General features: G+C 42.4%; 1 protein-coding gene across 1 annotated transcript in view; it reads right to left on the bottom strand.

Moving 5' to 3' along the window:
• Window positions 1-12,894, bottom strand: part of LOC124545711 (cytochrome P450 6j1-like) — a 97,471-nt gene that overhangs the window by 46,682 nt on the left and 37,895 nt on the right. Inside the window, exon 3 of the mRNA XM_047124655.1 lies at window positions 4,884-5,031. Coding sequence (XP_046980611.1) covers window positions 4,884-5,031 — 148 coding nt within the window. The remainder of the gene's footprint in view (window positions 1-4,883; window positions 5,032-12,894) is intronic.

Raw genomic sequence — 12,894 nt, 5'->3', positions numbered from 1 at the left:
ACTGTACTTCTTTCCCCCACTGCTGTCAATTGTTCCCTTATGCTCTCTTTGAAACTCTGTACAACCTCTGGCTTAGTCAGTTTATCCAGGTCCCATCTCCTTAAATTCCCACCTTTTTGCAGTTTCTTCCATTTTAATCTGTTGTTCATAACCAATAGATTGTGGTCAGAGTCCACATCTGCCCCTGGAAATGTCTTACAATTTAAAACCTGGTTCCTAAATCTCTGTCTTACCATTATATAATCCATCCGATACCTTTTAGTATCTCCGGGATTCTTCCATGTATACAATCTTCTTTTATGATTCTTGAACCAAGTGTTAGCTATGATTAAGTTATGCTCTGTGCAAAATTCTACCAGACGGCTTCCTCTTTCATTTCTTAGCCCCAATCCATATTCACCTACTATGTTTCCTTCTCTCCCTTTTCCTACACTCGAATTCCAGTCACCCACGACTATTAAATTTTCGTCTCCTTTCACTATCTGAATAATTTCTTTTATCTCATCATACATTTCATCAATTTCTTCATCATCTGCAGATCTAGTTGGCCTATAAACTTGTATTACTGTAGTAGGCGTGGGCTTCGTGTCTATCTTGGCCGCAATAATGCGTTCACTATGCTGTTTGTAGTAGCTTACCCGCACGCCTATTTTTTTATTCATTATTAAACCTACTCCTGCATTACCTCTATTTGATTTTGTATTTATAACCGTGTATTCACCTGACCAAAAGTCTTGTTCCTCCTGCCACCGAACTTCACTAATGCCCACTATATCTAACTTTAACCTATCCATTTCCCTTTTTAAATTTTCTAACCTACCTGCTCGATTAAGGGATCTGACATTCCACGCTCATCCGTAGAACGCCAGTTTTCTTTCTACTGATAACAACGTCCTCTTGTTAGTCTCCGCCTGGAGATCCGAATGGGGGACTATTTTTACCTCCGGAATATTTTACCCAAGAGGACGCCATCATCATTTAACCATACAGTAAAGCTGCATACCCTCGGGAAAAATTACGGCTGTAGTTTCCCCTTGCTTTCAGCCGTTCGCAGTACCAGCACAGCAAGGCCGTTTTGGTTAATGTTACAAGGCCAGATCAGTCAATCATCCAGACTGTTGCCCCTGCAACCACTGAAAAGGCTGCTACCCCTCTTCAGGAACCACGCGTTTGTCTGGCCTCTCAACAGATACCCCTCCGTTGTGGTTGCACCTACTGTACGGCCCTGTGTATCGCTGAGGCACGCAAGCCTCCCCACCAACGGCAAGGTCCATGGTTCACGGGGGGGTGTTAATTTTGTACTCTCTTTGAAATATACAAAACAAGAACGAAAATGTACGATTCACACTATACCGTGAGGCAACTTTTTACATCTGCGTTTTATCTTTTAGTTTATAACGCATATCTAGCGAAATGTGTTAACTTTCACGTCTTTTAATTCTTGATTTCATTATTTACCTTATTTTATTTTGCGATGGAGAACTCTCTTTGACCTTGTTTTTCATGTACTAGCCTATGACATAGGCACATGTCAGGCAGCAAAACAAAATTTTTTTTCGTTCCACCCACAACCTTTGTATTTTACGGTAGTTGACAAACGGCACTTTGCAACGCCAGGTATGTTATGGTCTCATATTTTGTTATTTATCGTGTAATCTCTGTTAGTAGTGTTTGTAATATCACACTTTTTAATTTTTTTGGTTGTTACCTCTTTTTCCTGTTCGAACTAGTTCTGAAGATGATCTGCAGCGCATATTGAAACCGATAGTCGGTAATAAAAAGATGTAATACAAATGATATTTATTAATTATAACAATAGATCACGGTTTCTTCGACATTAGTTCAATTGAGCTCAGCAGATAGTTTCCAACACTTTCTTGATAGTCAACATGAAAAATATTTGTCGCAAAAGTAAAGCGAACACACGACGAAACTTCAAACAACCAAAATTACTCACAAAAATAAGGAAGGAAGATTAGAGTTTAACTATTTCCAAAAATAGACACTTTTCAGGCAGTAACTGCTACTAGTTGGACACATTGCACTAAGCAACGAGGAGCACGGGAAGGCAGCTACCCTCACTTCCCCCGAGAGCCTTGACAAAAAAAAAAAAACTTACCCAAATTGAATTCGCACCTTCCCCGCCACAAAGAGATTTCAGTTTCAGAAAAGTCACGAATGTGACGGATGCCGGCAAGTAGAAAGTACACGAAAAGCCATTTGTCGCGAAGCCTCAAAATTTAGACGGCGCTGCACAGTGTCTACGGAGTGAACAAAACCACTCTGAGTCGTTGGGGGAGTCGTCTGTCGTCATGCCAACTAGATCACCTGTCCGATCTCCCGCGTACTGGCTGGGCTCTCGCAGCTGCGACTCCTGCAATGTTGGAACGTCTGGACACACTCATTCGAGATGTTCAACGGATCACTATCAAACAGCTCGCTGCTCAGCTGGACATCCCTGTTGGTAGTGTTGAGACACTCGTCCATCAGCTGGGGTATTCAGAGGTGAGTGTGACCGCTGGGTTCCTCGCAGCCTAATAGTGGACCATAAAAGGCAACGAAGGACAATCTGTTGGGAATTTCCTTGCGCATTACGAGGCTGATCGTGACATTCTTTTGTCTAACACCGTCACAGGCAATGAAACATGGGCTCGTCACTTCGGATCGAAAACAAAACGTCAGTCTATGTAATGGCGCCACACCGGCCGTCATCTGAGGAAAAAATTCAAAGCCCCGTCCTCAGCCGGTAAAGTCATGTCTATGGTCTTCTGGAACTGTGATGGGGTTATTCTATTTGATGTCCTCCCCATGGTGCAACGATCACCTCTGAAGTCTATTGTGCTCTCTCAGGAATTTGAAGAAAGGATTTCAGCCTATTCGTCACCACAAAAATGCAAACGAACTTCTCCATGACAATTCAATGCCACACATGAGTCTGTGCACCCGAGAGAAGCTCACAAAACTTCAATAGGCGGTTCCTCCTTATCCACCATACACCCCGGATCCTCCACCTTCTGACTTCCATCTATTTGGCCCAATGAAGGAAGCAGTCCAAGAGAAGTAGTATGTGGAGGAAGGAGAGTTTATTGACGAAGCAAAACGTTGGCTCCGACGTTGACAAGTAAGTTGGTACCACACCGGCACGAATCCGCCCGGTGGATTAGTGTCGAGGTCCGGTGAACCGGACAGTCTGTGGATGTGTGGATGGTTTTTAGGCGGTTTTCCATCTGCCTCGGCGAATGTGGGCTGGTTGCCCTTATTCCGCCTCTGTTACACTATGTCGGCGATTGCTGCGCAAACAAGTTCTCCGCGTACGCATACACCACCATTACTCTACCACGCAAACATAGAGGTTACACTCGTCTGGTGTGAGACGTTCCCTGGGGGGTCCACCGGGGACCGAACCGTACAATAACCCTGGGTTAGGTGTGGGGAGGCGAAGGGTTGAAATGGACTGCGGTAGTCGTCGTGAGGTTGCGGACCACTGCGGCAGCGGCTGGGACGGAGCCTCTCCGTCGTTTCTAGGTCCACGGTTAACATACAATACAATACGCAGTTGGTACCATGTGGTAATAGAGGCCCTCCCAGTAATGTGTCTTAAGGTCTTCGCACTGAACTGAGATTTTGCAGCCAGAAGATTTGGGAATAATATGTAATGGAATCCTGAATAAAACCAACCTGCTTCCAGAAAAATAATGTGCTGCATTAGTTACTGATCGCCGCTCTTATTTCGACGTTCGCTGCTATTCTGATTACAAACGAAAAATCTAGAAAGCTCTGAGCTCTACAAGCTTTCACTAGCGTTGGACCTTTGAATCACAATAACTTTTTTCTTCGTGCTACCAGCCAATACCAAAACCTACTAAAAATGTCAGTACAGAAAGTATTGGTTTTTATCAAAACATCACCTGTCTCACAGAAAAATAACTTGTAGACATGGCTTATAAACAAATCTTTCTGGAAGGGCACATTTCAATTTGCAGCGAGTTTGTGTTGGATTGAAACTTCCCGGGAGACTAAAACTGTGTGCCGGACCAGGGCAAGAAACCAGATCCTCACCTTTCCGGCCAGGAAGTTTATTTTTCATTACGAAACCGTAGTTGAGTTGCCACTCCTAGAAGGAAAAGGAAATTCTGTCCACTCTTCTAGCATGTATTTCGAAAGTAGACGTAAAAAGCGCTGAGTGTGCGTATACATTTTGTGAGAAACAACATCGATGACAAAAGTGGTTAATTGTAAGAAACAGATGGCATTGTCAAGAAACTGAGTCTACTGAACAGCACTATCTGATTAAAAGTATCCAAACATCCTGTGAAATGCGGAATTGGCCACTAGATGTCGTGAGAGGCGGGCCCGCCAGTATAAAAGGAGGGTGCGAGTGTTGTGTTGTCCGCAAAAGAGCAGTAACAGCAAAATGGGTTGGTCACGTGTTCTCAGTGACTTCGAACTTTGACTAGTCATGGATGTCGCTTGAGTAACAAATCCATCAGGGACATTTTAACACTTCTAAAGTTGCCATAGCGTCCACCTATCAAAACAGACGACGACACTGCGAACACTGCGAAATATTTTTTGCTGGGGAGTGACATAGTGAACGAACAACACAGGTGTTTCATGAATAGGTCAAAGGAACACAGCCCTGGTTTATTAAAGTGAGATAACACATCTTTAACAAAACTTTCAATGCCCATCTTTCTGGAATAGCAGATACCAGACCTTTTTTGACATACCCATTTAGCATATACGCTCCATACTGATGAAAGTGTGTATTGTGTTTGGTGAATGTAAATTCAGCTACTCAGGGGGGGGGGGGGAATCCAGAATATTATGGGAACGTAGATGAATAAATTAGATAACCAGATATTGGCCATCATCGAATTTACCCTCATCTTGCTGCTCTGTCGATTGTTCCCAGGCTTCATCCATTGCAGGTGCTTTGCCGGTTTCAGCCTCCTGGTCATCTAAGATGCGTAGCACCGCGTCCACTACATCACCTCGGACCTCTCCCGTTTTCCTCCGATGATCCATCACCTGAAATTTGTAAAAGAACATATTAACAGAAACAAAAAATCAGAGAGGAACATTTTGTGAGCCTTGAACTGCCACTGCTGATGTTACATATATTTCAGAATATAAGAGATATGATAGTGTCCTCGCTCCTTTCTACAAACCTCCACCATTTTGCTCAACAACCGTCAATATAAATCTGCGAAGGTTACTGGTCTTGAGTACCTACTTGCGAAAGACAGCACAGTAAAGCATTTTACATCGGCTTCTAGAAATAAATAATAATATCCCAGACAAATTAGTAAGAATACAAGCAAATGGGGAAAAATTTATAAAGTTTTGAAACTTCGGGAAAATACTCATATGGGATATAGTAATAAGAAACAGGAAAGTTCCACTTCATAGGGGGGGGGGGGGGGGGGGAAGGGGGACGGCGTCTCCCTTACAGAGCTCTTATTAGTAAATATATTCCTCGCAAAATTGTACACGAAAAAGATCTTGTGCATCTTTTCACTTATACGGATGGTATTTGAGGTATAAGCATTGGAATAGTATTCTGTTAACGTAAAAGTTTGCAGTTTTTTTTTTGTTTGGTTAGCAAAGTATTTAAATGAAAAGCGTAATTACGTATATGGATATATTTCGTGGCCTATATATTCTACTTGATGATATTTCTTTTTCGATCAGTATTGTTGAAATCAGGGTACGTGCCAACAACCAAAACGTCAAGTTCCCCTTCCCATTCACTCAGTGCTCCCCTACCACTATTGTCGCTGCCGGTTTCTTCTTATCCTGTGTCCAGTTCAGTTGAGTTAATGTTGCGATCTGTCAAAGTAGTGCCAGAGTGTTCTGTTTTTGTGGCAGTATTCATCAGTTTGTGGTGTTACGAAGTGCTTCTTCTTAGTCTCTTTTCTTTTGTCTGGACTGAGAAAACAATAGTGCTATATCCTACTACCTGTTTTATTTGTGGTCAATCTGATTCGGAAGCAGAGACATCAGTAGTGACGAAGGGCTTGGAAAACTCTGATACGTGTCAGCAAGAAAAGGAAGGATGGGGCTCATAATCTTCTACAGAACGCTGGACTGGTTGAGGTGCATAAGGTATGTCGACGTGAACATATTAAGGAACATAATAAAAGGAAACTAATTAATCAGAATGTTGCACAAGCAGCTGATAAACGTTTGAGATCCTGTTCCTCTTATCCACTCAGTTTCAGAAAAGGCTGCTTGATATGTGCTGAAAAGTGTGACGCAGAGGCGGAAACAATAAAACGACTCCATAAACACCGTGGAATGTTTGAAGTTCGCTCTATAACTCTGAAACATAGGCTACGCTGCTTGAGAAAGCAGTGAAACGCGATGATGATTTCGGTAGAAAGGTTGCCGACGGCGTCATCGGTGTTTTGTGTTTAGTAGGTGCAGAAGCCCGTTATCATCAAGACTGCTACGCTAAATTAGTGTTGAGCCGTCTCCTCTGTTCGAAATAGAGGCCGCCGTCAAGATACCACCTTTGATGCCGCTTTTCAACAATTATGTAAATTTATAGATAGTTCAGAGGAATGTCAATTTTCGCTGCTCAATTTGTTGCAGAAAGTTAATAAATTTCTACCAGAAGCAGAGACAATGACTACAAAAACTCTGAAAAATAAACTGACTTAACACTTCGGTGATGGGGGTCTTGTTTACCACAATGCCAAAAACTCCTCCAGTTGTACGTTTTCGTGGCCACAAACTTTTGAATCAATGGTGTAATGAACGAGCTGTTAATGAAAAAGATGAGAGAAAGCTAACAGTAGAAGCAGCAGCAGCTATCATGCGCGAAGATATAAGAATGACTCCTTACAGTATTGCCGATTATCCAAATATCAATGACTTGACAGAGAATGCTGAAGTTAGGGTTCCTAACACTTTACAGATATTTGTGAAGCGTGTGGGTCTGTCAAAAAAGAAAGGTGGTGAACAGTCCCCTTTAAGAAATATACAGCAATATCCTATGCGATTGTGCTAGCTACCAGGCCTCGTTCATTTATCTCCCCACTGCAACTTCGTCTTGCAGTGTACTCGTCTCGTAAAGTGGAATCAAAAAACATTGCTGAAATTGCCTCGAATGTGGGTTTCTGCTCCTCATATAGCACTGTGGCTTTATGTGAGGCTTCTGCCGTTAAGTTCTGGAAATCCAACATTTCAAATGATTCATTCTTATAGTTCGTTTTCGATAATGCTGACTTCAATATTGCAACAATGACTGGGCAGAATCAGGTGTGTGACTCCAGCTAGAGTGATAGAACATCAGAAAGTAACGAAACTCTCTGTCACGTCGAGCTCTACTGAATCAGCAAGTGCCCAAAAAATTAGTCTGCTAACATTCCAAAGTTAGAATAGAGTTTGTAACTGAAGAAATTGTTCTGCAAAATGCCTACTCAGAACAATCATTCACTACAGCAACAGTTCTTACCAATCACGATTTTACTTGGATGATGGGAAAGTTTTTACAGCTTTCTATTCCTGCATGGCAAGGTTTTATATAGAAAATCATCTTATATGTAATCAAATGTGTTAGCGCTTCCATTCATCAACAACCCGCCGACAGATTATAGCACAATTTTAACTGCTTTAACTCATGCCATCGCGGAGAGTAAGAAGACCACACAGCAAACATACAGTATGTCTTCAAACATTTAGCTGCGACGAAACTAAACTGCTGAGCGAAATTCGTTAGAGATACAGGTAAAATATGTATACAAATATGTGTGAAATATAATACACATACGGGAATTAGTTTACATCTCCACCAGTGTGCAAAGCCACGGGTACAAAGCTCAAGCTGAACCCCTGGAGTGATTAACCCATGGAACGATTTCAAACAAATCTATTACACATATTAGTTACAATTTGGAAATAAATACTGTGAGCTAAGAACTACCAGGCCCCTGTTGGCGTGAGCCTGGGCGACGCTGGGTACTCACCTAATACGAAATAAAATCCTGAAAATACGAAATACAAATGGATTATTACTCTCAAGACGTAGATAATAAGTTAATTGAAGTCAATAACGCAGAATAAGGCAGTGAATAAAATAAATTTCACCTCGGCGTTTGATTTATATCCGAAAATGAAGACTTAAAAGCCCGAAACACAGACTACTGACGGACTGCTATTCATAAAATATACAAATTTCTCTATCTATGTGCCACGTGAAAATGTTACGAATTCATTAAAATTTGCAAAACTTAGATTTCTTCGAAAGTTCGACCCCTTTTGCTGTTGTTACTTCAAATATTTACGAGATAGAATAAATGAATTACTTTCATAGCTTCATCTGGTCCAGCATTAGGGTCGCACTGTAGCTCGTAGAGCAACTAAGTCTAAAAATTGCTAACGACATTGTTCAGCACAAGCTCCTGGTGGAAGTGGTTTGTCATTACATTCAATCATATCCGTCACTGAAGTGTCATGAGGCACTGCAGTGACTGTGCAGGGGCGTTCTTTTGTCAGCGTTCTTATGAATGAACAGGAATTTAAAAATCACTTAATAAAGGCAAGGCCTCGGGCCCAGTTTGTATATCAGTCAGGTTCCTCTCAGAATATGCTGATAAAATAGCTCCATATTTAGCAATTATATACAACCAATCGCTCACAGAAAGATCCGTACCTAAAGACTGGAAAATTGCTCAAGCCACACCAATACCCAAAAAGGGAAGTAGGAGTAATGCGCTGAATTACAGGCTTATACCACTAACATCGATTTGCAGTAGGGTTTTGGAACATGTACTGTATTCGAACATTATGAAGTACCTCGAAGAAAACGACTTATTGACACATAGTCAGCACGGTTTCAGAAGATATCGTTCTTGTGAAACACAACTAGCTCTTTATACTAATGAAGTAATAAGTGCTATCGACAGGGGATGTCAAATTGATTCCATATTTTTACATTTCCAGACGGCTACCGACACAGTTCCTCACAAGCATCTTCTAACCAAACTGCGTGTCTACAGAGTATCGCCTCAGTTGTGCGACTGGATTCGAGATTTCCTGTCAGAAAGGTCACAGTTCGTAGTAATAGACGAAAAGTCATCGAGTAAAACAGAAGTTATATCCGGCGTTCCCCAAGGAAGTGTTATAGGCCCTCTATTGTTCCTGATCTATCTTAACGACATAGGAGACAATCTGAGTAGCCGTCTTACACTGTTTGCAGATGATGCTGTCATTTACCGTCTTGTAAAGTCATCAGATGATCAAAACAACTTGCAAAATGATTTAGATAAGATATCTGTATGGTGCGAAAAGTGGCAATTGACCCTGAATAAGGAAAAGTGTGAAGTTACTCAAATGAGTACTAAAAGAAATGAGCTAAATTTCGATTACGCGATAAGTCACACAAATATAAAGACTGTAAATTCAGCTAAATACTTAGGGATTAAAATTACAAATAACCTAAACTGGAACGATCACATAGATAATATTGTGGGTAGAGCAAACCAAACACTGCGATTCATTGACAGAACAGTTAGAAGGTGCAACAGGTCTACTAAGGAGACTGCTTACACCACGCTTGTCCGCCCTATTCTGGAGTGTTGCTGCGCGGTGTGGGATCCGCATCCGGTGGGACTGACGGCTGACATCGAAAAAGTACAAAGAAGGGCAGCTCGTTTTGTGTTATCGCGAAATAGGGGAGATAGTGTCACAGGCATGATACGTGAACTGGAGTGGCAATCATTAAAACAAAGGCGTTTTTCGTTGCGACGGGATCTTCTCATGATATTTCGATCACCAGTTTTCTCCTCCGATTGCGATAACATTCTGTTGGCACCCACCTACATAGGGAGAAATGATCATCACGATAAAATAAGAGAAATCAGGGCTCGCACAGAAAAATTTAAGTGCTCATTTTTCCCGCGTGCCATTCGAGAGTGGAACGGTATAGAGAGACAGCTTGAAGGTGGTTCATTGAACCCTCTGCCAGGCACTTTATTGTGAATAGCAGAGTAATCACGTAGATGTAGATGTAGATGTAGATGTAGAAGGGAAGTGAGAAACACGGTGCCAGCGTCTAGTCTACTTTCCCAGAATAACATCAAGAAGGTGCCGAGCCAAAGATCTTCACCAGACAAGAGTGGCATCAACAAAGTCAGCAGCCCTTCCTACGTGAGACGTGCAGAGATCTTTGAGATTCAACCAGAACAGATTTCAAGCATGGTCATCAGGGACTTTTTGCCACCATGCCATCTACATTCCTTCTTTCGAGACAAATGTTACCCACTAATTTTTTCCCGCCGCTGGAACCTGAAACCTTTGAATCAACAATCATCTCTTCGGCTACGGAGGTGGACGAATCCGTGGGCGCTCCTTGTATTTTCCTGCCCGTAATTGTTTCACGGCCAACGACTTGGCATGTTTGGCATTTTCAAGGACTGGGGCTATTAGCCCAAAAAAGGAGCAGCAACTTTATTACCAACTGAATAACCATGGGAGCGAACATCACAAATCTGGAGTATTTCCAAAATAAATTCGGCAGCTCTGCATAAACATTTTTGTAGACGAAACTACCAAGATTTCCGCCACATTTTTCGTAGTAGGCAGGCGGTTTCAGGCATAACGAAATACACTTATGTAGAAATCAGTGGAAGCATGAAACACATCAAACATCCCACACACTCAACTGGAAAGAAAATTTACACTTCAGAATGTGATTGCGAAAGGGGGATAAAATTGACCGACGAGTTCTGTTCAGGTACTTTACCGGCCAAAGCTGGTGTGTAGCAACGTGGACATACATTCTATACCTAATTTCGATCAATGTCATTTCTACTAGCTTATAAATTCTTTGCGTGCCTCATTTGAACAGTCTTTAAGAATGGAATGATAGTATTCTTCATCTCTGCCTATCTTGGACTAGTCAATTTCTGCTTGACTACCATAACCAACCTCCTCTACGATGAACTGAACTTCGAAGCACGCAGTGCTTTACTAAATCTAGAAGTACACTACTGGCCATTAAAACTGCTACACCACGAAGATGACGTGCTACAGACGCGAAATTTAACCGACACGAAGAAGATGCTGTGATATGCAAATGATTAGCTTTTCATAGCATTCACACAAGGTTGGCGCCGGTGGCGACACCTACAACGTGCTGACATGAGGAAAGTTTACAGCATTCTTGTGATGCCTCGTGTAAGGAGGATAAATGCGTACCATCACGTTTCCGACTTTAATAAAGGTCGGATTGTAGCCTATCGCGATTGCGGTTTATCGTATCGCGACATTGCTGCCCGCGTTGGTCGAGATCCAATGACTGTTAGCAAAATATGGAATAGGTGAGTTCAGGAGGGTAATACGGAACGCCGTGCTGGATCCCAACGGCCTCGTATCACTAGCAGTCGAGATGACAGGCATCTTATTCGCATGGCTGTAACGGATCGTGCAGCCACGTCTCGATCCCTGAGTCAGCAGATGGGGACGTTTGCAAGACAACAACCATCTGCACGAACAGTTCGATGACGTTGGCTGCGGCATGGACTATCAGCTCGGAGACCATGGCTGCGGTTACCCTTGACGCTGCATCACAGACATGAGCGCCTGCGATCGTGTACTCAACGACGAATCTGGGTGCACGAATGGAAAAATGTCATTTTTTCGGATGAATCCAGGTTCTGTTTACAGCATCATGATGGTCGCATCCGTGTTTGGCGACATCGCGGTGAACGCACATTGGAAGCGTGTATTCGTTATCGCCATACTGGCGTATCACCCGGCGTGATGGTATGGGGTGCCATTGGTTACACATCTCGGTCACCTCTTGTTGGCATTGACGGCACTTTGAACAGTGAACGTTACATTTCGAGTCGGGGCGTGGAATGTCAGAAGCTTGAACGTGGTAGGGAAACTAGAAAATCTGAAAAGGGAAATGCAAAGGCTCAATCTAGATATAGTAGGGGACAGTGAAGTGAAGTGGAAGGAAGACAAAGATTTCTGGTCAGATGAGTATCGGGTAATATCAACAGCATGGTATAACAGGTGTAGGATTCGTTATGAATAGGAAGGTAGGGCAAAGAGTGTGTTACTGTGAACAGTTCAGTGACCGGGTTGTTCTAATCAGAATCGACAGCAGACTAACACCGACAACGATAGTTCAGGTATACATACCGACGTCGCAAGCTGAAGATGAACAGATAGAGAAAGTGTATGAGGATATTGAAAGGGTAATGCAGTATGTAAAGGGGGACGAAAATCTAATAGTCATGGGCGACTGGAATGCAGTTGTAGGGGAAGGAGTAGAAGAAAAGGTTACAGAAGAATGTGGGCTTGGGACAAGGAATGAAAGAGGAGAAAGACTAATTGAGTTCTGTAACACGTTTCAGCTAGTAATAGCGAATACCCTGTTCAAGAATCACAAGAGGAGGAGGTATACTTGGAAAAGGCCGGGAGATACGGGAAGATTTCAATTAGATTACATCATGGTCAGACAGAAATTCCGAAATCAGATACTGGATTGTAAGACTACCCAGGAGCAGATATAGACTCAGATCACAATATAGTAGTGATGAAGAAGTTCAAGACATTAGTGAGGAAGAATCAATACCCAAAGAAGTGGGATACGGAAGTACTAAGGAATGACGAGATACGTTTGAAGTTCTCTAACGCTCTAGATACAGCAATAAGGAATAGCGCAGTAGGCAGTACAGTTGAAGAGCAATGGACATCTCTAAAAAGGGCCATCACAGAAGTTGGGAAGGAAAACATAGGTACAAAGAAGGTAGCTGCGAAGAAGCCATGGGTAACAGAAGAAATACTTCAGTTGATTGATGAAAGGAGAAAGTACAAACATGTTCCGAGAAAATCAGGAATACAGAAATACAAGTCGCTGAGGAATGAAATAAATAG

Source organism: Schistocerca americana, chromosome 8 (assembly GCF_021461395.2).
Source record: "Schistocerca americana isolate TAMUIC-IGC-003095 chromosome 8, iqSchAmer2.1, whole genome shotgun sequence".
In the NCBI taxonomy this organism is placed as follows: domain Eukaryota; kingdom Metazoa; phylum Arthropoda; class Insecta; order Orthoptera; family Acrididae; genus Schistocerca; species Schistocerca americana.
The sequence above is the reverse complement of the archived record's forward strand: the minus strand, read 5'-3'. Positions and strand labels throughout refer to the sequence as shown.